This window comes from Capra hircus, chromosome 26 (genome assembly GCF_001704415.2).
Source record: "Capra hircus breed San Clemente chromosome 26, ASM170441v1, whole genome shotgun sequence".
In the NCBI taxonomy this organism is placed as follows: domain Eukaryota; kingdom Metazoa; phylum Chordata; class Mammalia; order Artiodactyla; family Bovidae; genus Capra; species Capra hircus.
In genome coordinates, this window is record NC_030833.1 from 36,499,466 (window position 1) to 36,522,034 (window position 22,569).

The 22,569-nt window shown below is 48.7% G+C and overlaps 1 protein-coding gene across 1 annotated transcript; it reads right to left on the reverse strand.

Moving 5' to 3' along the window:
- Positions 141-22,153, reverse strand: FFAR4 (free fatty acid receptor 4). Its single transcript, XM_018041602.1, has 3 exons — positions 21,587-22,153; positions 13,672-13,800; positions 141-2,871 (listed from the first exon to the last, which is right to left on the reverse strand). Exons 1-3 carry the CDS (start codon positions 22,151-22,153, stop codon positions 2,482-2,484), a joined length of 1,086 nt encoding a protein of 361 aa, XP_017897091.1. The 3' UTR covers positions 141-2,481.

Below are 22,569 nucleotides of genomic sequence, written 5' to 3' on the forward strand. Positions count from 1 at the left end.
CACCAAAGGGGGAGGAGGCAGGGGAACACGCACAGGAGAGCTCTGCCTGTCATTCACCAGAGAGGGGCTGCCAGAGCTGGGCTCTTCAGCATGGCTGTCCCCACAGAGACCTGTAAGACAGTCACACGTTGCTTCAAAAGGCAAATTTAATTGACCAAATTTATTAACTAAAGATGAACAAAGGATCCCTGTCCTCTTGTCCTCAAGCTTGTGATAAATCTTACTTCAAAAGTGAGCTGCTCAAGAAATTCCACCAGCAAAGACTACTGGCTCTGACTTCCTGGGTGACAAAGACTGGTTGCGCCCATACTATGCACCAGGCCCCAAGCTACTGTTCCAGCCATTCTCCCAGCTTCCAAGTGCTGGCGTGTCCCTGGGTTCTCTCTGGCTCTGGTTTTTTCTCTTTTTATTTCGTAAAACCATAGATCTGCAAACATTATCTGATGACTCCCAGCACTGATCTTCAGGCCTGTATCACCAGGCTGTGTATGCACCACAGCCCTGCATCCACCTACTGGCTCTCCATTTGGTTCTCACTGGGGTTTCACATGCAAATGCCCCACATGAAACTCTTGGTTCTTCTACCTTTTATCCTCCTCAGTTCAGTTCAGTTCAGTCGTGAACTGACCGCTCAGTTGTGTCCGACTCTTTGCGACCCCATGAACCGCAGCACACCAGGCCTCTCTGTCCATCACCAACTCCCAGAGTCCACCCAAACCCATGTCCATTGAGTCGGTGATGCCATCCAGCCATCTCATCCTCTGTCGTCGCCTTCTCCTGCCCTCAATCTTTCCCAGCATCAGGGTCTCTTCAAATGAGTCAGCTCTTCGCATCAGGTGGCCAAAGTATTGGAGTTTCAGCTTCAGCATCAGTCCTTCCAATGAACACCCAGGACTGATCTCCTTTAGGATGGACTCATCCTCCTAGCCGTCCCCATTTTTGCTGCCTGCCCTCCATCCTATGGCTGTCAGGAGTCTCTGCTGAATCCTCTCTTTCCCTCATATTCTGTATCCTGTCAATCTATAAATCATGTTCGCTCTGCCTTCCCAAAGGATGCCCAAGATCATGTCTCACAATCCCCCATTGATGTCCAGAAGATGGTGAGGGACAGGGTAGCCTCGCATGCTGTAGTCCATGGGGTCGTGAAGAGTTGAACATGACTGAACAACAACAGCAATGTCATCCACCTCCAACTTCCCCATCTTCCTTCTTTACTTTGGCAGCTGCCTAACTGGTGTCCATTTTCATTCTTGCTCCACAAAGTGCATTTCCTGAACAGGGCAAAACAAATAGCAGGTCATATCCGCATCCAAATGCAAATCTCCAGGGGCTGTCCACTGAATACAGAACAAATTCCGACGGCAGCCTCCCTAGCCCAGTGTAAGCCAGCCCTGTAACCCCTCTCGTCCCCATTGATGGCCTCCAGCAGAGCATCCCTCTGTTCTGGTTTCAAGGACAGGGCCTGGCCTAGAGGAGGCTCTGTCAGTAGTTCGCTTTGTGCACACCAGTCTTTCTGTCCCACAAGCACACAAGCCTCTTTGCACCAGCACCAGGGTCTGCTCCGTCTGCAAAGCCTCATTCCCCGGATTCACATGACTGCTTCCTGCTTGTGGTTTGCCCTTTTGGCTCAAATATCACCCCTCAGAAAGGTCTTCCCAGACCCTTCAACCCTCCATCTAAACTGTCATCACTCTCCCATTTTCTTCATAATGTTAATTCCCTCTGAAACACTATACGATCTCTTGACATGTTTGGTGTTTCTCTGCCCCACCTGGAAGGTAAGTGAGCTCCGTGAGGACACGGTCTGTGGCTGTCTGGTTCACTGATGCATTCCCACCGCCAAGAACACCGCCCACAGCATGTACTTAAGAGGCATCTGACAGGCGGATCAATGAAGGGAGTCACCCCTGCTCTGACTTTCAAATGTTTACAGTCATCCGACCTCCGCTGTGACTTCATGACAAAGCTTCTCCTATTATCAATGACGAACAAAGTCACCTTTAATTCCTCGGAAATGAAAGTCTTGTTCCTTGGAAACTCCTCAAGCACTCTTCACGCTGATGAATGATCCTGCGGCCTTGCAAGTCCAGGGGTGGGGAGCGAGGGTGGCTGTGACTCTTCGAGGAGAAGATTGAGTCATGAGCCCAAGCCTCACTTCAGAAGCCTGCGCAGCGTGGCTTCACATATAGGAGATGAGATTGCTGAACAGTCACAAACAAAACTTAATACATTTAATCATATTTCACACCGAAGAAGTTCACATTGAAAAGGAACCCACTGCAAATCTTTCTATACAGGATAAAACTGTTATACTGAATGATTACCCTCTTAATTTACCGGTGCTGAAAATGGGCATTTGCATAGGTTATATTTTCTGAGAGCAGGTACCCTGGTGCTGAGGGTCGTGGAAACGATCTCCCTTTGAAAACACACCACGGCTGGCCAGAGAGGGACACATAGATGCCTGTAGAGAAAAATGAACTAGCTGGAAATGACAGACAGGTCATTTCTCCTGACAGACGTGTCTGTCAACATGGCCCCCTTTTCCAAGAAGAAACAGCAGTGAAAAAACCTCCTCCACTCGTTCCTAAACAGGGACATGTTGTAGAGAATGGGGTTGACGGCCGCGTTGGCAAACGTGAAGGCCATCACCCAGAAGAAGAGGGACGGCCAGATGACCAGGTTCTGCTTGAAGTTCTGGATCAGGATGAGGAGGATGGTGATGATGATGGGACTCCACATGATGAAGAAGGACACCATGAGCAGAAAGAGGGTGCGGAAGAGCCGGACGTCCTGCTGGGACACACGCAGCTGGTGGCTCTCTGAGTAGGCCAGGCTCATCGTTAGCCTCTTCCTGGATGCCTTCGTGATCTGCAGGAACACAAAAGAGAGCCAGAGCCACGGTTTACGGCAGGACATCAGTGGGTGTCGCTCTGGGAGGACCAGCGAAGCCCCAGGAGCTGGAACCTGCCATCCTCGTTTCACCGGGACTGTTTGGCTTTGGAGCTTTGTGCGGAGAGGGCTCCCTCCTCAGAGGCCTGACTCTCCTCCCACACTAAGGATGCGTCGGAGAAATGGGGCAGCTGGCCTCCTGACAATAAGGCCTAAGTAAATCCATGTTGCGAATAGTGTTGATATACTGTGTGTGCCGTGCTAAGTCGTTTCAGTCATGTCCGACTCTTTGCGACCCCATGGACTGTGGCCCACCAGGCTCCTCTGCCCATGGAGATTCTCCAGGCAAGAATACTGGAGTAGGTTGCCATGCCCTTCTCCAGGGGATTTTCCAATCCAGGGATGAAACCCACCTCTTTTACATCTCCTGCATTGTCAAGCAGGTTCTTCACCACTAGCCTCACCTGGGAAAGCCAGAATGGGAGGGTCTGGAAGAGAGATGTGTGATCATTCACAGAAGCACACTACTGTGGTCTGAATGTGTTCCCACCAAGTCCATGTGTTGAAAGCTAACCCCCAAGGCTATGTTATGAGGAGCTGTTATTAGGAGCTGCCCCAATTAGGTTAAGGGAAGAAGGCCTCCTCAAGGGAATTAGTGCCCTTATGAGAGACCCCAGAGTGCTCCTTCGGTCCTTCCACCCTGTGAAGACAGAGAAGTCAGTCTGCAACCCAGAAGAGCGCTCTCATCAGGATCCCACCATGTTGGATCCTCATCTTGGACTTCCAGCCTCCGGAAATGGAGAAACACATTTGATGGGGGTTGGGGGGTATTGTTTATAAGCCACCCAGTCTGGTATTTTGTTATGTCAGCCCAAACAGATAAAGACACACATCTCTCCCATTCTTTCTTTTCCTGAAAGTGTTAAGTAATTGATTATATGAAATCAGTATGTGCTCAAAGGTACAAGCTGTTTGGGAACCATCTCCCAATCATGAAGGTCTGTTGGCACCACCAGCAGCTATACGGAGACCAGAGGAAGCCGCCAGCAGAGAGTGACAGTCCCCTTACACGGGCAAGCAGGCAGGTTCCTTGTCTGTGAGGGAGATGGGAGTCACTGACAGAACAGCCCTTCCTTCCCCCTTCCACACACCCACCCCCCAAAATTCCCGTTCTGTGCTCCAGAGCTGGGGAAGCTTTAAACTGTCCCTCAGATACATTGTCTGAAACAAGCAGGCATATCCAAAAAAGTGACTAGGAAGTTCTGAAATCAGATTGAGGTGTCCTTAAAGATTCCTGCTCCCAGTAAGAAAGAGGAACTGGTCAGATCACTGCTAGTGACATGTGTTGAAAAACTGAAACCATTTCCTGTCTGTACCCCCAGGTGAGAGGTGACAACAGGTAGGATTCATATCTTTGTACATATCTTTGCACACCGAGATGCACATACCAGTAGGATAAATTCCCAAGAGTGGAACTGCAAGGATCTCTAATATTTAGTGCTAATGAGCAGGGTCAGCTTTAGAGGGATTGCAGGCAAGCAGGCTACTCTGGTGATATGGGTTCAGAAGGGTGTTCTGGACTCTTCTGTCAGGAGCCCTTGCAGGCACTGCTGTCTGGGTCTTTTGTCCAGTCTGTTCTGTTCAGTTAGAGAGTTTCGCTTCAGTGTCGGTCAGAGAGGCTGGTTACTGGTTGACAGTGGGAGCCTTGCATGTGGAAATGGTCCATCCACTAAGGCAAGCTGACCAGATTAAAATAAAGCCCCGCATGTCCTTCATCCCACTGTCCCATGTAAAACTAGTATTTGGGGAAGAGACAAATGTTTCATAACATCTCAGAAGCAGAGTACTGGCGCTGGGTGGGCCTGCTCAGACTTCACTCTGCTGGTGAGACCTTCAGCACTGCTTCGTCTAAATGTAGATTCTCACTTTGCAAGGACCACACTCTGAGCAGCCAAGGCCTACCCAACCCTTCATTCTACAGGTGAGGCAACAGGCCCCTCAAGAGAGGATTTAGCCAAAGGATTTTGAAAAGAGAAGCTGTGGAACTATTCATGTCAGGGAGCAAAAACCCTCTGCTGTTCAACTGTGTCTTCCAGGCACAGGGTGGTGGGCTGGCCTGGCCTCCCCAGAGGTTCCAAAGAGCCCAGTGCTCAAGCTCAGGCTGCCCTGGGCATACTTACAGAGCCCTGCCCTCCCACCTATTTCTAGTTGTCCTCTAAGTACAGCCAGAAAGCAGGAGGCCTGCCCTCCCAGATCACTTGCTCAGCTTTAGGGGTGCCAAGAGGAGGGGGCTGAGAGCAGAGGCTGGGGGTGGGAGCGGGGTGTAGGCTGCTGCACCGTCGGCCCAGTGGAGCCCGGCACCTACTGGCCTGACATGCTCTGTTCCAGTCTACGACCTCTGTCCTAGGGAAGAGATCCAGCCCGGGATGTCTTACCACATCTGTGGTGCTTGCTAACTTTCCTTTGCTTAGTCTGGCCCTGTGTCCTTCTGCTTTTCCTGCAGGAGCAGTCTTCTGGCCACACAAAGAGTGCTTACATGTCTGGACATTTTAATAGCCAAAAGTCTTATCGTAGCTCTGCCCTGGCCTTCCTAGGACCGTTGCCCTAAGATTCTTGAATCTCAAGAACTGAAACAATTAGAAAGGAATTAGATTCATTCAACTTTGGGGCCAGATTAACTCTAAGATCTGAGTGGCTTAAAATATCCTCTTTAGAATGCTTCTAACTAGCTAAAGGCCATGCTGTGCCAGGCTAAGTCACTTCAGTCGTGTCTGACTCTGTGAAACTCTGTGGACTATAGCCCGCCAGTCTCCTCTGTCCCTGGGATTCTCTAGGCAAGAGTAGTGGAGTGGGTTGTGGCGCCCTCCTCAGCTAAAGGATAGCCATGTTAATTGTCTTATGGTTACATGCAATTGCTTCTGTGCAGTAGTTTTGGTCTGGGCAACAGACACTGAATGGACAGAACCCCTTCCTTCCCACCATGAATAACAGGAATTGTGATCACCAAGCTTTATGGAAGGCTCCCTGTGTGCCAGGCATGGTACTATGCATTTATTTTATAAATTATCACATTTCATCTTCACAACTGCTCTTTGGATTTGTACTATTATTATTATCTTCACTTCGGAGATGAGGAAACTGAACCTCAAGAAATTTGAGTAGCTTGTTGAAGTTCACTCCACCAATGCTAAATGGCTAAAGCCACCATCTGGGAAAGTCCAGCTCAGTTGACCTGAAGATCAGTGATATCATTAGTGATATCATAAATGGCTCCAACAGGGCTGCCTTCATCCTGGCTCTTGTGCTCTGCAGTGGGGCTGTTGCTCAGGAGATGTGACCCACCATCTGAGACCCGCATGCTAGAACTCATATTGGCACATCCACGCTGGAAGGTGCTGCGTAGAATCAAAATTGGAATATGTGTTCAAGTGAAAGCTGGTGAATCTGAGATCTCGGATGGTGGACCTGGGAGGGGAACAGCTGCCCAAGGGCAGGTGGAAGGGCTGCAGGCAAAATGGTGCCACTTCTGAATAGCCTAAGTGCAGCCTCCTGGGCACACAAGGATGATTCCAGCAGCAGCCTCGTTGCTAGTGCTGTCCACATTGCTCTGCCAAGTAGGATGGAGTCCTTGGTACAGTGTCTTTTAGATTTTTTTTTTTTTTTGCCAAACCACGTGGCTTGCGGGATCATAGTTCCCTGACCAGGGACTAAACCTGGGCCCTTGTTAGTGAAAGCACAGAGTAACCACTGGACCACCAGGGAATTCCCTGGAAGTTTTTTGAGTGAATGATGTAAATGAAAGTTCATATTTATTGAACACTTCTTATGTGCCAAGCCTCTGTGCATATCACTTGGCTTATCTCTTTAAATTCTCCCAATGATTCTGTGACTTATGTACTTTGATGACCCCCATTTTACAGAGGAGGAAACTGAGGCTCAAAGAGGTTAAGGAGATTGCCCAACAGTACCCAGCTAAGCAGCTGCAGAGCTGGACTTCAAACCTTGGCAGTCTGTCCATGCATAAACTAATTCCTTTCCACCCTCTAATATCTCCAACAGTAGCAGTTCTTCTGTCCAGCCTGCAACTCCAAGCTCTAATGCCGGGAACATCCTGGTTCACCTCCCGCTGGCATCCTGCAGCGCTTTGTTTCAGGTGCTCACAGGGCACTTGCCACATACTCTCTGGTGGATGTTGAAGCATCACTCTTACCTCTGAGTCCCACAGGCTGCAGCTCCCTGGGGGCTGGGCAGCCCTGTGGCTTCTGTGGTCCAGGGCTCTGGCAAGGGCCTGACAATGAGTATGAGCAGACAGTGAAACAGACTGACTCATGAGCCAAGTGAATATGTGGCTGGCTCTTTTTATAGCACCGACTGATGCTACCATTTCCTTCCATCCACAGTTCCCACAGCTTTGAGGGAGCGAGAAGGAAAATGGGCCCATTATAATCAAATGTGGCTCCTCCCCTGCTCCCTTCCCTACTTTAGATGACATGACTAACCAACTTTCATTCAGGGTTTAAAGTGTCTCTGGCATTGCACTAAATGCCTGATGTACTTTTAGATCAAATTAAATGCTCGATTAACTTCTGAGGATTAACTTTAATCCTTAAAACAAGCCTCTCAGGTATGTTCTTTGATTCTGGGGACAAGAGACGAGGCTCTGAAAGGTAAAGTGACTTGCTCACGGTCTCACGGTCAAGGTGGAGAAGCACACCTCAGGGGGAATGCTCTTCACTGCCCGGGACATCCTGCAGCTTCCAGAACAGAGAACAGAGCTCCCAGGAACATGGCCCGCAGCTGCCCCCATCAGGGTCACTGGCGCTTAATACAATGCACATACGTGGGCCCCCCTTCAGACACCGATTCTGTGGATCTGAGTGGCCTCAGGAAGGCGCACTGTTTATTAACTCCCTAGGTGCTTCCCAATCTCTAAAATATGAGCACTATGCATCTAGGGCAATAGGCTTGGGGGTTTCCCCGCAGTCCTTTGAAGAGTCACTTTTAAATTGTCTGACTTGCTGCCTTTGCATTCACTGAGCATCTGAAGGCCGTGACTGAGCGAAGCTTCTCCCCAACCCACGCCACGAGACCACGGCTGCAGACAGGTGAGTGTGGGGGCGGTCACTCCCAGTGACCCAGCTCCAGCCCCTTGGGTCTCCTCTGGGGGTGGCTTGGTCAATCCACACCCTCCTGATCATTAGATAACAGACTCCATCTTTCCAGAGGGCCTACCTCTTCTTCCATCACAGGCCAGCAGGCCCCAAAGCTAGGGAATGAAGGCCAAGCATGGGGAAAGGAAGGGCCATGTGCTTATTACCTAACACCTTCACCTTTAGCTGAAAAGGATTTCCTTTCTCTTCTAAGCCCTGAGCTAGGTAAAGGTTTTCCAACTTCAGGCCAGACACTCACTCTCTCTTCAACATATATTTTATTAAGCCCCTACTCTGTGGGCAGCACTCTTACAGGTGCTGGATGCACGGCAAGAAGCAAGGGAGCCCTGCCCATTCTGCACTTCCACTCTAGTGTTTGCTGTGGGGAGTATAGGAGGGGAGGGGGACCAACAAACCTACAAGCTGTCCCACAAATCCTGGAGGCGTCTCATCTTTCCATGGTGATGGTTACGGGGTGACAGTATAAACCAAGCCCCACCCGTGAGCAAGGTCAGCTTGATCAAAGGCACTGGGGAGTGGCCTGGAGACTATTACCCTGGGAAACTGTTGATTGGAAGAAGAGCACGCCTGAGTCAGGAGGAAAGAGGAATCTAGGGAGGCAGAGCGTGGAAAAGGCCATTGCCCTGAGCAGCGGGAGCAGCCCCGGAAATAAAGAGCCTGGATGAAGCTTGCTCTCAACGCTCAGCCAGGGCGAGCCAGCAACCCAAGCCAGGACTTGAAAGCAGCTGTTCTCAAAGGAGAGTCCGTGGAGCACCAGCCCAGAGAGAGCTCTGTGGGGAAAAGGCGGTCTGCAGTCAGATTCGGCAGTGCTCCCTGCTCTGTTCTGGATTTAGAGATTCTCAAAGTTTGGTAGCATCACAAAGGCTCTGAAAAGACCTGCAGCAAAGAAGCCCACTTAACCTTGATTAATCCAGCATTTTCTAAGATCATGGAACCCTTCCTAACATTTAACATCGCATGGAGTTCTAGAAAACATTTTAGAACACTTCTCCCTGCTTGTGAGGAATAGAAGTCAGGGTGATTTGAAACAGACACCTTGGGCTTCCCTGGTGGCTCACTGGGGAAGAACCCACCTGCCAATGCAGGAGATACAGTCCTGATCCAGGAAGATCCCGCATGCTGCAGAGCTACCAAGCCCATGTGCTGCAACTATTGAGCCTCTGCTCTAGAACCTGGGAGCCACAACTATTGAGGCCTAGAACTCACAGCAAGAGAAGCCACCATGAGAAGCCTGTGCACTGCAAGTGAAGAATAGCCCACTGTCTGAAACTTGAGAAAAGCCCACAGCAATGAAGACCAGCACAACCGAATTAATTAATTAAAAAAAAGAACAACACCTCTCAGGTCTCGAGACGGTGCTTGAATTAGAGTTAAGAGTTAGAAGTGACAGGTGTGAGGTGGGGCTGCTGGGAAAGTTACCTGTCCTGTGGCTCCAAATGATATGCTAATTGTGTCTCTATAAATATAGCTAATTAACATTGATATTCAGTTGGTTTTCCAGTTACACTCTTGACAGAAAAAGCTCGGCAAAAAGGCTGATTCAGTCTCTCAGTTCTGAATATCTTCAGAGGGAGAGAGAGATGCAAGCTAGGAGGCTCTGCCTGGGTTCTCCACCTGGAAGCTCACCTGCTTCCAAGTTACCCACAGGTGCAAAATGAGGACAAATGTCACAGTCCTCCTGGGAAAGGGGCAATAGTTTTACCAGTGGAGTGGAAAGTAATTTTCTGAAAGTCTTATATTTGCATGAACGTTATGATTTTCAAAACCACATTTTACCTTTTTCTTATTAAAGTCTAGCAGTCTATTGAAACATAATAGCTCCACTCTCATTTTATTGTGTTAAACAACGCACTGGGACCCATTTGGCTCCAGAGAAAACTGAGGCCCACATTCATCAAGTGACTTGTCTAAGGTCACACAGAAATAAAGCTTGGACTAGAATCAGTATCTTATGACTCTTTGTCCTGTGGTTTTCCCACTGCCCCAAAGAAGAAGGTGCTGTTGGCCCTTGCAGGATGATCCAAGTTTGTTTCTTACTCATTCAGTAAGGGTTTATTGATCCCCTACAATGAATAATCCAGGCTCTGTTTTAAGAACAGGACTACGGCAGTAAACAAAATGAAGTGTCTGCCTTTGGAGAGCTTGCATTCTAGGGGGCAAGACAGATGATAAACAAGTAAAAACGCACATATGGAATAGGACATGGTTAGAAGTGCTTTGAAAAGAAATCAGGGTGAGGGACTAGAGAATGAGGGGGACTCTCTGGAGAAGAGTCTCTTGAGCAGAGACCTAAATGAAGTGGGAACGTGGCCCACACAGAAGCCTGGGGGTAGAGATCCCGGAGAGGAAACGACAGGTGCAAAGGCCCTGAGGCAGAGTGTGTTGGCATATGTGAGGAACAGCCCCAAGGACATAAGGGAGATGGGGCAGGGGAGAAGACAGGTGAGAGGAGCAGGCAAGGGCCAGATCACACGGGGCCTTGAGCAGAGAGTTTTAGCTTTTCTTGAGTGTGTGAGGGAAGTGATGGGATCTAAATCACATCTTTGACTCATTGCTTGGAACACCGTGTCATAACTGTGAGTCACAGTGGACAATCTGATTCATCCAGGAGCCGTCTTGGGATCTGTGATGGGAAGAAAGGAAGGCTGGCCGTGGGTTTCTATGCGCAGTGTCTGGAACTGCGGTTACATGTGGATGGAAAAGAGGACCCCTCCCCCAACTCCTCAGGGCTCAGGGATATTTCCAGGTGAGCCCTGGCATGAGGAGAAGATGGAGGGGGTGGGAAACCTTTCTAGAGAAGAAGTCATCCTTCTTCAGAAGGTGGCTGAGTAGTGTGAGGCAAAAGCGAACAGAGCCAGATCGGAGCCCTCCTCAGCCTCTTCGGGGCTCAGGGGTGGGACCACCCAAGCAGGAGGCATGGATGCCCCTGCCAGCGTCTGCCCAGCCCTCGCCCAGCCAACCAAGCAGCCCTGCCCCACCACCAGGTCCTAGATTCCGCCTTGCCCCAAATCTGGGCCCTGCTGTTCCTTCTCTCAAAAATGTCAGCGGTACCTCCTCCCAGCATGCTGTGAGAGGATGAGAGGAGCGGCCTTGCCTGACAATTAACAGCAGCAGTGATTTCTTCATCCCCTGCTACAGGCAGGTGTGACACTCACCCCAGTCGCACCATGAGTAACTCCTATGTCTCTCACAAAAGTCTTAAACTATTGGACTTTTGATCATTATTTTGCTGACGAGGGAACTGAGGTCCAGAGAAGGTAAGTAACTTGCTGAGGCCACGCAGCAAGTAAGGGGCAGATTCAGGACTGATTATTAAAACAACAGGTCTCCTTCTTTTACGTCCTTTTGTCTTTGACAGCCCTTTGCTTTTCTCTTTTTTCCCTCTTTTTTCTCTTTTAACAATTTGCAAAGTGTTTTCACACAAAGCCTCACCATGGGTTTCACTGCATTGAATAGCAGTGAAAATTGTGTCTCCCGCTTCCTTTTCTGTGTTAAAGCGCCTTCTAGATTGTGACCTGCTCTTGACCAATCTCCACCCCACACCGACACTTCACACAGCAGATCCTTGACAAACGTCTGAAGAATTAAAGTGTTGGAACTCTGGAACCAGACTAGGTTTATGTCATGATACGGCTGCTTATGAGCTGTGTGAGCTTTCGTAAATTACTAAACTTCTCTATGCCTACGTTTCCTCATCAGTAATTCTGGTTAGGAGTAGATGAGTTCCTGACACATGTAAACACCACTTGTTAAAAAAAAAATTTTTTTTTAATAAATTCATTCTACAGGGCTTCCCTGGTGGTCTAGTGGTTAAGAGTCTGCCTGCCAATGCAGGGGACACAAGTTCGATCCCTGGTCCCAGAAGATCCAACGTGCCGTGGAGCAACTAAGCCCAAGCGCCACAACTGTGGAGCCCACATGCCTAGAGCCCATGCTTTGTAACAAGAGAAGCCGCCTCCGTGGGAAGCCCGCACGCCACACGAACGAACGCTCACCATAACTAGAGAAAGCTGGAGCACAGCAACAAAGACCCAGTGCAGCCAAAAATAAGTAAATAAGTAAACCCTAAAAAAATCTTCAATCTACATTTCTCTTTTTTCCCTCGCTTTTTTCTTTTAACATGATGATAGTAACTAAAGCTCACAAAGCATTTATACATGCCAGACTCCCACTGTAAGCACCTTGCAGACCTCAGTGGCAGGCTTGAATCTGCCTCACACCCTTGAACAAGCCGCAGGTGGGGCGTCACTTAAATGGGTCACAAGTCAACTGGTGGGCAAAAGCCTCGGGATGAACATGGTGGTCATCTCTCACAGAATCCAAGGACTACAAGACTCAGATGGAAGATGACTCGGTTTGGGGTTCTAAACCTCTAAGCAGGTCACAGATCTTTAGCTACAAAGAAAGGGCCGTAAAAGTGGCCAGACCGCAAGCAGGACCTAAGGGCCCCACTTCAGTATGCTCGTTTACCATATGACCCACCATATGCTATAAAACCAAGATTCAACAACTGTAAACATTGGAGAGGACTCAGAGGTTTTGTATTAAACCTTCTAAAGCGAGCGTGAACACAGGCAGACCGCCGCCTTTGCCTGGGCCAGCATCTCATATGCAAATATGCTACTTCAAGGGGTAAGAGAGCAGCAGGCTGGCAGGTCTTTTTTATGTCCCTGTACATAGTCACACTTGAAGGAGGAAATCATTTCCTGTTTCAGCGCCCTGATGAAAGGCACAAGCCCTGGGTGTGAAGGCTAGCAATGGACGGAGACAGGAGGGCTTCTGGTGAGGCTCAGCTTCTGGGAGCTGCTTCGAGGAGGGTGGTCAGTTTGTGAGCTGTGTGTTTATGCTTTCTGTATTTATACTGTACTTCAATAAAAGTTTTTGAAAGTGTACATTCTTTATTGCCACATTGCTGTTTGTGACAGGGAAACAATGGACACAACCCAACCCAAAAGCTCATAAAATAAATTATGGCACATCTGTATGGTGGAGGACCATGAAGTCATTGCAAATAATGAGGCAGAGATACGGGAACTGATACAGAAAGATGTCACGATATAGTCCTAATCAAAAAAGGAAGTTCCAAAGTAGAAAGCATTATCTCAAATCTGAAAATAAAATGGTTGAACCATGGAAATAGTTGATACTTAATAGTTGACCATTTTATATGGTTCAATATATATATATATATATACACACACATATATGTGTGTGTTTATATGTACACACATGTACATATACATATTCACATTGTATATAAGTATGTATATATATAAATGTATTTAATATAACCTGAAAACAATATTCTTTAAACTGCCAACAAAGGGGGTAGACAAGACTGTATTTAGTATCTGTGTTACATATTTCTATGTCTTTAATTTTTTATAATGAATTATATTACCTTAGTGATCAGCAAAAACAATAATTGTAACAATCACAAAGATAAAACTTTTTAAAAATACCAAACTTTTGTCCCTTAGAGGGATGGATCTGCGGAGTGAGCCAGGATTGGGCTGATGTGAATTCTAAGGTAACTTCTGACCCAGAAATGCTAAGATTCCATCTGAACCTAAATGAAGTTCAGCCACTGGGCTTGAAGCAAACGTACCTGTAAAATTTTGGAGTAACTGATCACAATAAGCAGTCCTGGTACCAAGAAGTTGAAAATAGCAAATGACACATCCCAGGTGATTTCTCCGCCAATACTGGGCCAAACCAGCGTGCAAATCAGAATTTCCTACATACAAAAAGGAAAAGAAGGTCATTTAACGTGGGATTCTTATTTGGCCTTTAGCTCAAGCCCAGTTGAGGTTATCTGGCACTGTTACGCTGTTGTGTTTTGATGTCACACAACTGGTATGACAAGAAACCCTAGAATCCCTTCTACTGCCCACACAACCCCACTTACAAGTCATTTGCCTCAAACCCTCAGAATCACCGTGATTATTATTCCCATTCTCCAGTGAAGGCACATGTGCCTCAGGGTCCAAAGGCTGGGGAGACCTCGGCGTGATTTTGGATCATGGCTCCATCACACGGATCATGTCCAAAGGCATGATCCCGGATTCAGTGCTCTACTTCCTTGGACTGAGCTGCAAAGAGCCACTGAAGCTTCTCTTCCAAATCCTTCATTTTAACAGGAGAAAAATCTGACCCCTGAAAGTTTACATAGATTGGAAGAGATGTGCTACACACAAACATATAAAACCAGGAGCAAGGTTTCAGTATAGTCACACTGCTGAAGGCAACACGGTCTCCATTAGGGCATTAAGTGTTCATTTGGGGGATGTTCAAATGTCTGAACTATGTCAAGCTGCATCAAGGCAACCATGATTTACTCCAGAGCAGTGCTGGAGCCCAGACTTGGGAACTCTGTCCTCGTGTTCCTCTCCTGCAGGGAAGCACCCAACAGGCTTGGAGCAAAGGTGCAACCGCAGACATCAGTTAAAGACGTAAAACCACTGAGATGGGATGGAAGAGTGTGTAGATTTGTGACCTCGCTACTATTGCTATCACTATGTTGTGCTGAATTCAGTTGTTTGACACTAATTACAAACCCCATCCACTCCAGTGCTCTTGCCTGGAAAATCCCATGGATGGAGGAGCCTGGTGGGCTGCAGTCCATGGCATCGTGAAGATTCAGACACGACTGAGCGACTTCACTTTCACTTTTCACTTTCATGCATTGGAGAAGGAAATGGCAACCCACTTCAGTGTTCTTGCCTGGAGAATCCCAGGGCCGGCGGGAGGTGGGGGGGGGGGGGGGCGGTGGGGAGGCAGCCTGAGGGGCCGCTGTCTATGGGGTCGCACAGAGTCAGACATGACTGAAGCGACTTAGCAGCAGCAGCAGCAACACGTATCAAAACGGCGTGGTTGAACTCAAAATACAATCAAATAATCACCCCCTTTCCTGTTCGGTATTAACAAACAATAGTAACATCTGAAATTCAATGAGCATTTATTCTTGGCCAGGAAACACTTTACACACATTATCTTATTGAATGTTCAATACAGCCTCTTTTGAAGTGCATAGTTACTTTCCCCGAATACACTGAGGAAGGAACTAAGGCCTAGAAACATTCTCCTAAAATATTAGTCTAAAACACTAATGATATAGTCCTTTTTAATCATCTCCAAAGAGCTGGGTGGTTATAAAGGATATCCTGGGATCTACCAAGAAAACCCTAAGGCAAGTCAGGCAGGGAAGGAAGATTTAGTTATATTTATGCCTTAAGGTGGCCTTCCCTGGTGGCTCAGATGGTATAGAATCTGCCTGCCATGCAGGAGACTCGCGTTTGATACCTGGGTCGGGAAGATCCCCTGGAGAAGGAAATGGCAACTCACTCTAATATTCTTCCATGGGATTGCAAAGAGTTGGACACGACTGAGTGACTAACACTTCGTATCTGGAGATGAGGGATGCAGTTGGGGTGAGAATGTTGCTTCCTTTTCCTATTTGATTGAGATGGCTTGCAAATGCACTGAATATTCTAGAAACTTGTTATTCTATCCTCACCCCACTGTGCACACCTGATGGAAGGAAGTTTATTAGCGCTGTCTACATTTTGGTAGTTGAAAAGAAATCTGTATCTCTCATGGATCTTCTGAATGTTGGCAGTGCAGTGACCATGGTTCTTTGGGAAATCCACGCAGCCTTTGCTTGTACTCAGACCTCCACCCACCAGGGACCCCTCCCTCCAGGTGCATCGGTGGGCAACACATATCAGCAGATATGTTGACGCGGCAATCAGGAGAAACAGATTCCAGCCCTGAGTGGGACTTAGTCTCTAATTCTTACACAGAGAAACAGATGATCCCAGAACCATTTCTTAAAACCCCCAAGAGACCCCAAACTCTTTCCAAAAACCCTCTCCAGAATGTCTGCCCTAATTTCTCCAGGCTTAAAAAGATTTTGTAGAAGAATGCGTAATGATAGAACAAGGTGTTCCCTCTAAATTTTGGGGAAAATATAGATTTTTAAATAATATGCCTGTATCAGCCTCATGTTGTTGAGGAAAATGTATAGGTGTGAATGTACAGGTATCTACCCACACACCCACACAAAGAAGCAGAGGATGACTGGAAATCGAATTAAAAATAAAAAAGACCAAAAAATCCCAAGCACACAGACACCTGATGCAGGAATGGTATATGTCAAGTATGTAAACCCCCACGATTCAAAATATTGAGAAATTTTCCTTCAGATTTTCTTGCACAAATGAGTACCAGGTAAATTTTAATATTTTGCTAATAATGACGCTCAGTGATTGGAAGGTGAAAGATCTTAAGAAAGGCTCAGAAAAGACGGATAAAGGCTTCCCATCACTGAGTGACTCAGTGGGCATTTGTAGCACAATGATGCTTCTGTCATTTTCTTGTACTCATTAAAAAAGGCATGTGGGGGGAAAAAAAGACTGGAAAGATACACTCCAGGAAATTAACAGTGTCTATTCCTAGGTGGGACTCTAGTTATATTTACTCTTTTGACTTATGTGAGTTTTCTAAATTTTCTATAATGTGTCTATGTGACTCTTATAAGAGGGGAAAAATGTCAGTAAAAGTTTATTTTTAAGAGAAATGATGAGAAAATATGAAACAGAAATTACCACGATAGTTGAGAAACCTACACAGCTATTTTTTTCAACAAACACAACCAACCCAGGAAGACTCTCAAATTCTGTGACACTGATGAAGATGCTCTTTGACTTTTTTGATTTGCGGCTCTCACTCCAGATAGGCGTGTGTAAGGAAGTAAGATAGGAACTCTGCCAGGCACCCTCATCCATGAACTAAGAGACAGTGAGGGTGGCTTGCGTGAAGTTAATGACTAAGCACATATATTCTAGAAAGCTTTATATGGTATCATTGGTTAAATGCAGTATTTATCATCATTGCAAAAAAAAAAAAAAAAAAAAAGAACAGGCACCAGGCCCACAGTCCAAGACCTAACATGGTGCTATAAGTTTTTGTTTCTGTGGGAAAGTCCATTCGACATAAGTCATTTTGCTCCTAGGTATTCTCATAGGCTGTGACCTGTAGGAGTTTGGCAGTCAGACAAATCTGGGAGGTTGGGGCGTGACTATTAGAGTATTCTCTGTAATTTTTCTGCACATTTAAAATGTTTTCTGATTTTAAGAAGGAAATTTGAAAACCAAAAGCACTGGGTCTACTTCCCTACTGAGCCACACAAGCAGAGTTGGCTCAGCTGGTGACGGTGTCCTGGAATCTATCTGTCCAACCACTCGCTGACTCAAGCCACCGTGGCTGAGCCACTGAGAGGCCGCAGAGGGAATGGGCCAGGAGGCTGCGGTGCAGCCAGGGAGGGAGAAAAGCACTAGGAAACTTCAGTACAGAGCAGCGAACTAGAAGTACCCAGGGAGCTACCGGTGATGGGATTGTGGCGTGACCGAGAAAGCGGCATCCAGGCGGGGTAGTGTCAACTGTGCCTGTGAGGATGGGGCTTTGGCCAAGAGAACAAGGAGGCTGGAGCTCCGTGTCCCAATCAGAAAGGATGGAGGTGGGAGGCCAGGTACAGTAGTGTGAAATGTGCTTGGGGGTGACCTGTATTCCCATCTCAATCTCCATCTCCCCCTGGCAGTCTCATCCACTTTCGCGGTGGCTTTTTGCAGATGCCACTGCCATCTACTCTTTCCAGCACAGTCTTCTGCTGAACCCCAGACTGGCCTCCCCACCCCAAGAGCATCTCTATAGGATGCTTCACAGGCACAACTAGCTTCCAGTGTCACACCCCAACGATTCCACCTCCTGCATCATAGTATCCAGGCACACAGCCTCCACTTTCCAAGCTGTCAGATTCCTGAGAGCTGTCTTTCCACCTTCTCTCTCTACTCAGAGGGAACTCCTAGGTTCTGCCTTAACAGCTATCCAACTCACCACAAGCTCTTTCTCATTGCCCCCCAAGACCCAGTCATCTCTCACCTTCTAAGTCCCAATGCCCTAAAGGGTATGTACCTGGCCCTTCTCTAGTTGGCCTCCACCAACCCTTCCAGCTACATCTCATGCAAACATGTGGGCTGTTCCTGCTGCCTGTAACGTCCCTCCAGTCCCCCATGTCACTCATGGCTTTCCAGGAAGACTCCCCTGAGAGTGGGGGACATCTGTCTACAAGCACTGCTCAAGAGCTGATCCCTGCCCCCACCAGCTGACTCATCTGCAAAGGCCACCTGATTTCAGCTGTTTCTTGTCAGCTTCCCTAATGACTCTCCCTGGAACACCCTTGGGGATCCCTTTGTAAATAATTCTCCCTGCCCCACCTCTTCAAACAAGATGGAAGACCTCAAGGTTGTTTTAAGAAACTAGGCATCCTACTTATATATCTCCGCTCCTCTCAGCTTCCCAGCTGAGAAGAAAGAACATACCCCTGCAAGAAATGGACTTACTTTCCTGTACCTTAAAAGTATCCTTTAATATTAGCAAACTTGTCTCCTCAGTCAGTCCACATGCAGTAGAGACATAACAGCATTATTGGCCTGAAATGAAACCGGGACAGGGCAGAGAACAGTGTGACCAAGTGCTCCTCCGGAAGTGTGAACTCATGGGAGAGGATCCTGGAGGGACAGACAGACCCTGGCTAGCTTCCAGTTCCATCCTTTGTTCATCCTGTGACTTTAGGCATCTTCTCCTTCAGAAAATAAACATGAGAACACCAACTCGTGGGGTTACTGTGGGGTTACCGAATTGTGCCAGGGTCTGAGACCAGAAGCTGGGTGACTATATGCACCTCCTTGGAGAGAAGGACAGTGTCTTGATCATGTGACTCATGGTGGGGGCAGGAGGGAGGGGTGCTCAGTAAATGTTTGCAGAATAAATGGGCAGCACACTCTGACCAGGGTGGACAGTCCTCCCTACCTGCCAATGAGGGTCACGCCCCACTGGGACTATAACACACAGACAGGAATCCTATTGGAAGAGGCTGGGATGACCTGGCTGAGACGTTGCTAGGATTGTCCACTCTCCTAAAATGGCAGTGTTTTGTTTGTTTGTTTTTAATGTCAGTCTTTTATTTTATAGCAATCAGAAGAATTATACTGTTTGAAAAATGTTTAAAATATTTATAACCAAAGATAAGGAGACTAATAATAGCTGGCAACTCTTGACTGCTTAACTCTGTGTGTGCCAGGTGTTAGTTCATTTGCTAAACATAGTCACCACGATGTTAATAAGGGTAGTATTGCTACTGTGCCCATTTTGCAAATGAGGAAAGTGAGGTATAAGAGAGATGAGACCACTTGCCTCTGTCTCACAACTCCTAAATGGCAGGGATGGGATTCAAACTCAGATCATCTGACTCCAAACTCTGCATTCCTAATACCAAATTATCTAGCATTTTCTAGAATGTCTACCATTTCATCTAAGTTTGTGAGAGTCTAATCACCTTGATTGCTGGGCACCCACTGCCCAAATGGACAAAGATAATCACATTCCTGGAGACTGGGTTTGACCAGGGATGCAGCTCAGATAAGCAAAAAACTCTGAGAGACACTGTCTCCCTGGCCTGTTCTCCTGGAGGGGAGGGAGCCAGTCTGCGCCTGGGTTTGGTTAGTTCTCTGAGCTGGTGGTTTGGGTAGGAAAATGTCCCCCATCCAAAACCTCCATATTTAGTGTCCAAGTGGGAGGGGGCAGGCAGAGCCAGGAAGTTGGGAGTAGAGGATTGAGAAAACAAGTCTTTGCTAATTTTAAATTTGAGTCTCAGTTCAGTCTAGACTAGATCCTTCTCTGTCTCTTTTTTTTAATGTCCCCTCCCTCCTGCTCCCACCCCAATTCTCATTCTTCTCAACTTATTCCTTTAACTGCAGAGCCTCAGTCGACCCACCTATAAAATAAGACATTTCCTACATGTTCAGGTCATAGCCCTTGAGGAACCAGGAATTTTCTGTTTGTTGGGAGGTGTGAGTATGTGTGTGTTGGGAGTGTGGAGCAGGTAGGGAAAAAGCAGAGGATGGAGGGCTGGAAAGGACTGTCCCAGGTTTTCATCACAAGTTCCACCTTGGGGAACACGGCTCCCGCAGCCAGCTCACCTATCCCTAATCTTCTGGCCCACTCTCTCCCTCTCCAAAGGCTCTTAAGACCAGAGTGGTGTTTCTGCATTAAAATAATAAGAGGGGTCTGTGTGCCCAGCCCCAAAAGGGACTGAAGGAAGGTCACCCCAACATGAATCTCCACAGAGGCATCTTACGGTAAAACTCCCGCCATCCCAGAAGGGCTGTGGAGGGTCCAGCCTCCACAGGTGCCATACCTGGGTAAATCCAGAGTGGCAAGGCACGGAAGGTCCTGCCTCTGTGCGAAGGCCTTCTGACTCAAACAGCCCCTGTGTCCACGTCAGCAAGCAGTTCTAGTCTGGGCTGTTGGCTGGGAGGTGACAAGAGCCTCGTTTTTTAGGGTCATTCGCCGGTTAAATAGGAGTGTACCTGAATAGTACTCCCCCTCCACCCCCGCCCCCCCAGGCCCCTTCCGGTGGGGCTCACAGACCTCTGTCCCTGGCCTTCCCGGAGAGGCGCACAGAACATAACACCGGGATAACAGCCAGAATTGCGGGCCTCTGTCCAGGTCTGGTGTCCCGGCTGAATCTCCGCGCGCGCAAGCCCTGCCTGCAGTCGCGCCGCAGCACAGCAAGAACAGACCCGCGCCCGCAATTCCGGACCGTGCGACGGGAGCAGACTCGAGCCCATGTCGTGAACAAAGCAAAAGCTTTGTTCTACCCACAAAGATCCTAATGGCATCTCTGGGTGTGCCACCCGAGTAAAGCTCAGGGGCTCAACCTCGAGAATCTTCGGAATATTTCGGGCGCCCAGGATACTCTGAAGTCACTCTTCATCCAAAGCTCCCAGGGTAAGATCCCTCTAGTTTAATCCCTCTAGTTTAGTCCCTTCCGTTTTGCAGTTAGAAAAACTGAGGTTCCAGAGAGGAAGTGACAACCCCTGTAGAGGCAGCACAAGGTCTGGGGTCTCTGGGTCTCCAAGGCCCTTTCTCTCCAGCCTATCCACACACACATGCCCGCGATTCTCAAAGCAAGACCCTCATTCATCTCGCACCGAATCTGCTGAGCACGATCTCAGCTCCTCCTACGCTAGGGGTGGGAGCATTCCCTCTCTGCCTACCTTGGCCTCCTCATCTGTAAATACGTGTGATAATAAGTACTGGGAGAAAGCAGAATTTACTATAATGTGATCAGTCATTCCAGGTCTGCCAAGTTCCGTCTGTCTAACCGTTAAGCCCCCGTTACTCCATTAACCTCGCAATAGTGCACCTTACAAGCATTTTGGGGACTCCACTCACAACGTTTTGGAGGGAGTTTAATGTAATCTACACCGTAGGGTCATAGTGAAATTTAACAGATAAAACTTAACACTACCGAGCACGGTGCCACGACTAGTAAATGCAACAAATGGCCTATTCTCGTTTTGTGGTTTTTGTTAATGATCATCCCAGATCACCGTCTCCGTCAAATTCCGCCTGCCAGCCCTTCCCGGACACCTGCCCGGCGCGCACAGCGCGGCGCTCACCTGGTCAGCGCCGGGTAACCGCTGCGGGAGGACGCGGAAGAAGATGCAGAGGGGCAGCGCGGTCATCGTCGAGTAGCCCCAGATCAGCGCGAGCAGCGCGGCCCGCGCCCGCCGCCCTGGGCCCCGCGCGCCACGCTGCACGCGCACGATGCACACCACGCGCTCCAAGCTGACTGCCGCCAGCGTGAAGATGGTGACGCTGCCGCTCAGGGTCATCATGTAAAAGAGCAGGTGGCAGGCAACCGGGCCCAGGAGCCAGGCCTCCGTCCAGCGCACAACCAGCACGAGCGGGATGGAGCTGGTGAAGAGCAGGTCCGCGCAGAAAAGATTGAGCACCAGGCTGGCGGTGGTGCCGCGGCGCCGTCGGCGCGCTACCAGCACCAAAGCGCACACGTTGCCCAGCAGCGACACCACAAAAATGAGTGCCAGCACCACGGTCTCCACGGCGTTCAGCACTAGCCGGTGGTCGCCCTTGACATCGGAGAAGAACGGGAAACGGGTGCGGTTGGCCCGCTCCAGGCTGCGCACGGGCGCAGTGCCCGCCGCCTGCGCGCACTCAGGGGACATGCCGGGCACCCCGCGGCCCGCAGCCTTCTGCGAGCGGGCTCATCTGGGAGGTGACTGAATGCCAAGGCGGGGAAAGAGGGAGGGAGAGGGTTGCGACATCTCCCCTCTGGCCCCCTCCCGCCTGAGCAGCGCCGGAGCTGGGCGTTGCAAGCTAAGCCTGGGGCGCGCGGGAACGAGGAAGTGCCAGCGACGCCGGCTGGAAATACCAGGCTGTGAGCGAGGCGGCAGTCTAGGTAGAGGACGCCCTCGGCCGATAGGAGCACCTGAACCCCCAGAAACCCCGCAAAGCCTCCCCAGCCCCTTTCATCCGCCAGGGGCACCCGGAGGACAGCCTTAATCCACTGATATTGTTAAAATTGATTTAGGAGTGCTTGAGCTGGACTGGAGATCATTCTGTCCTGTGCTTTTCAGGCGTC

What these genes read in the sequence shown, in the direction of transcription:
- FFAR4 (XM_018041602.1), bottom strand. Translation starts at nt 22,153, where the DNA reads ATGTCCCCTGAGTGCGCGCAGGCGGCGGGCACTGCGCCCGTGCGCAGC. An exon ending in GGTTACCCGGCGCTGACCAG is followed by an intron (nt 13,801 to 21,586) that starts GTGAGCGCCGCG and finishes TTTTGTATGTAG; the next exon opens with GAAATTCTGATTTGCACGCT. An exon ending in GTTACTCCAAAATTTTACAG is followed by an intron (nt 2,872 to 13,671) that starts GTACGTTTGCTT and finishes GTGTTCCTGCAG; the next exon opens with ATCACGAAGGCATCCAGGAA.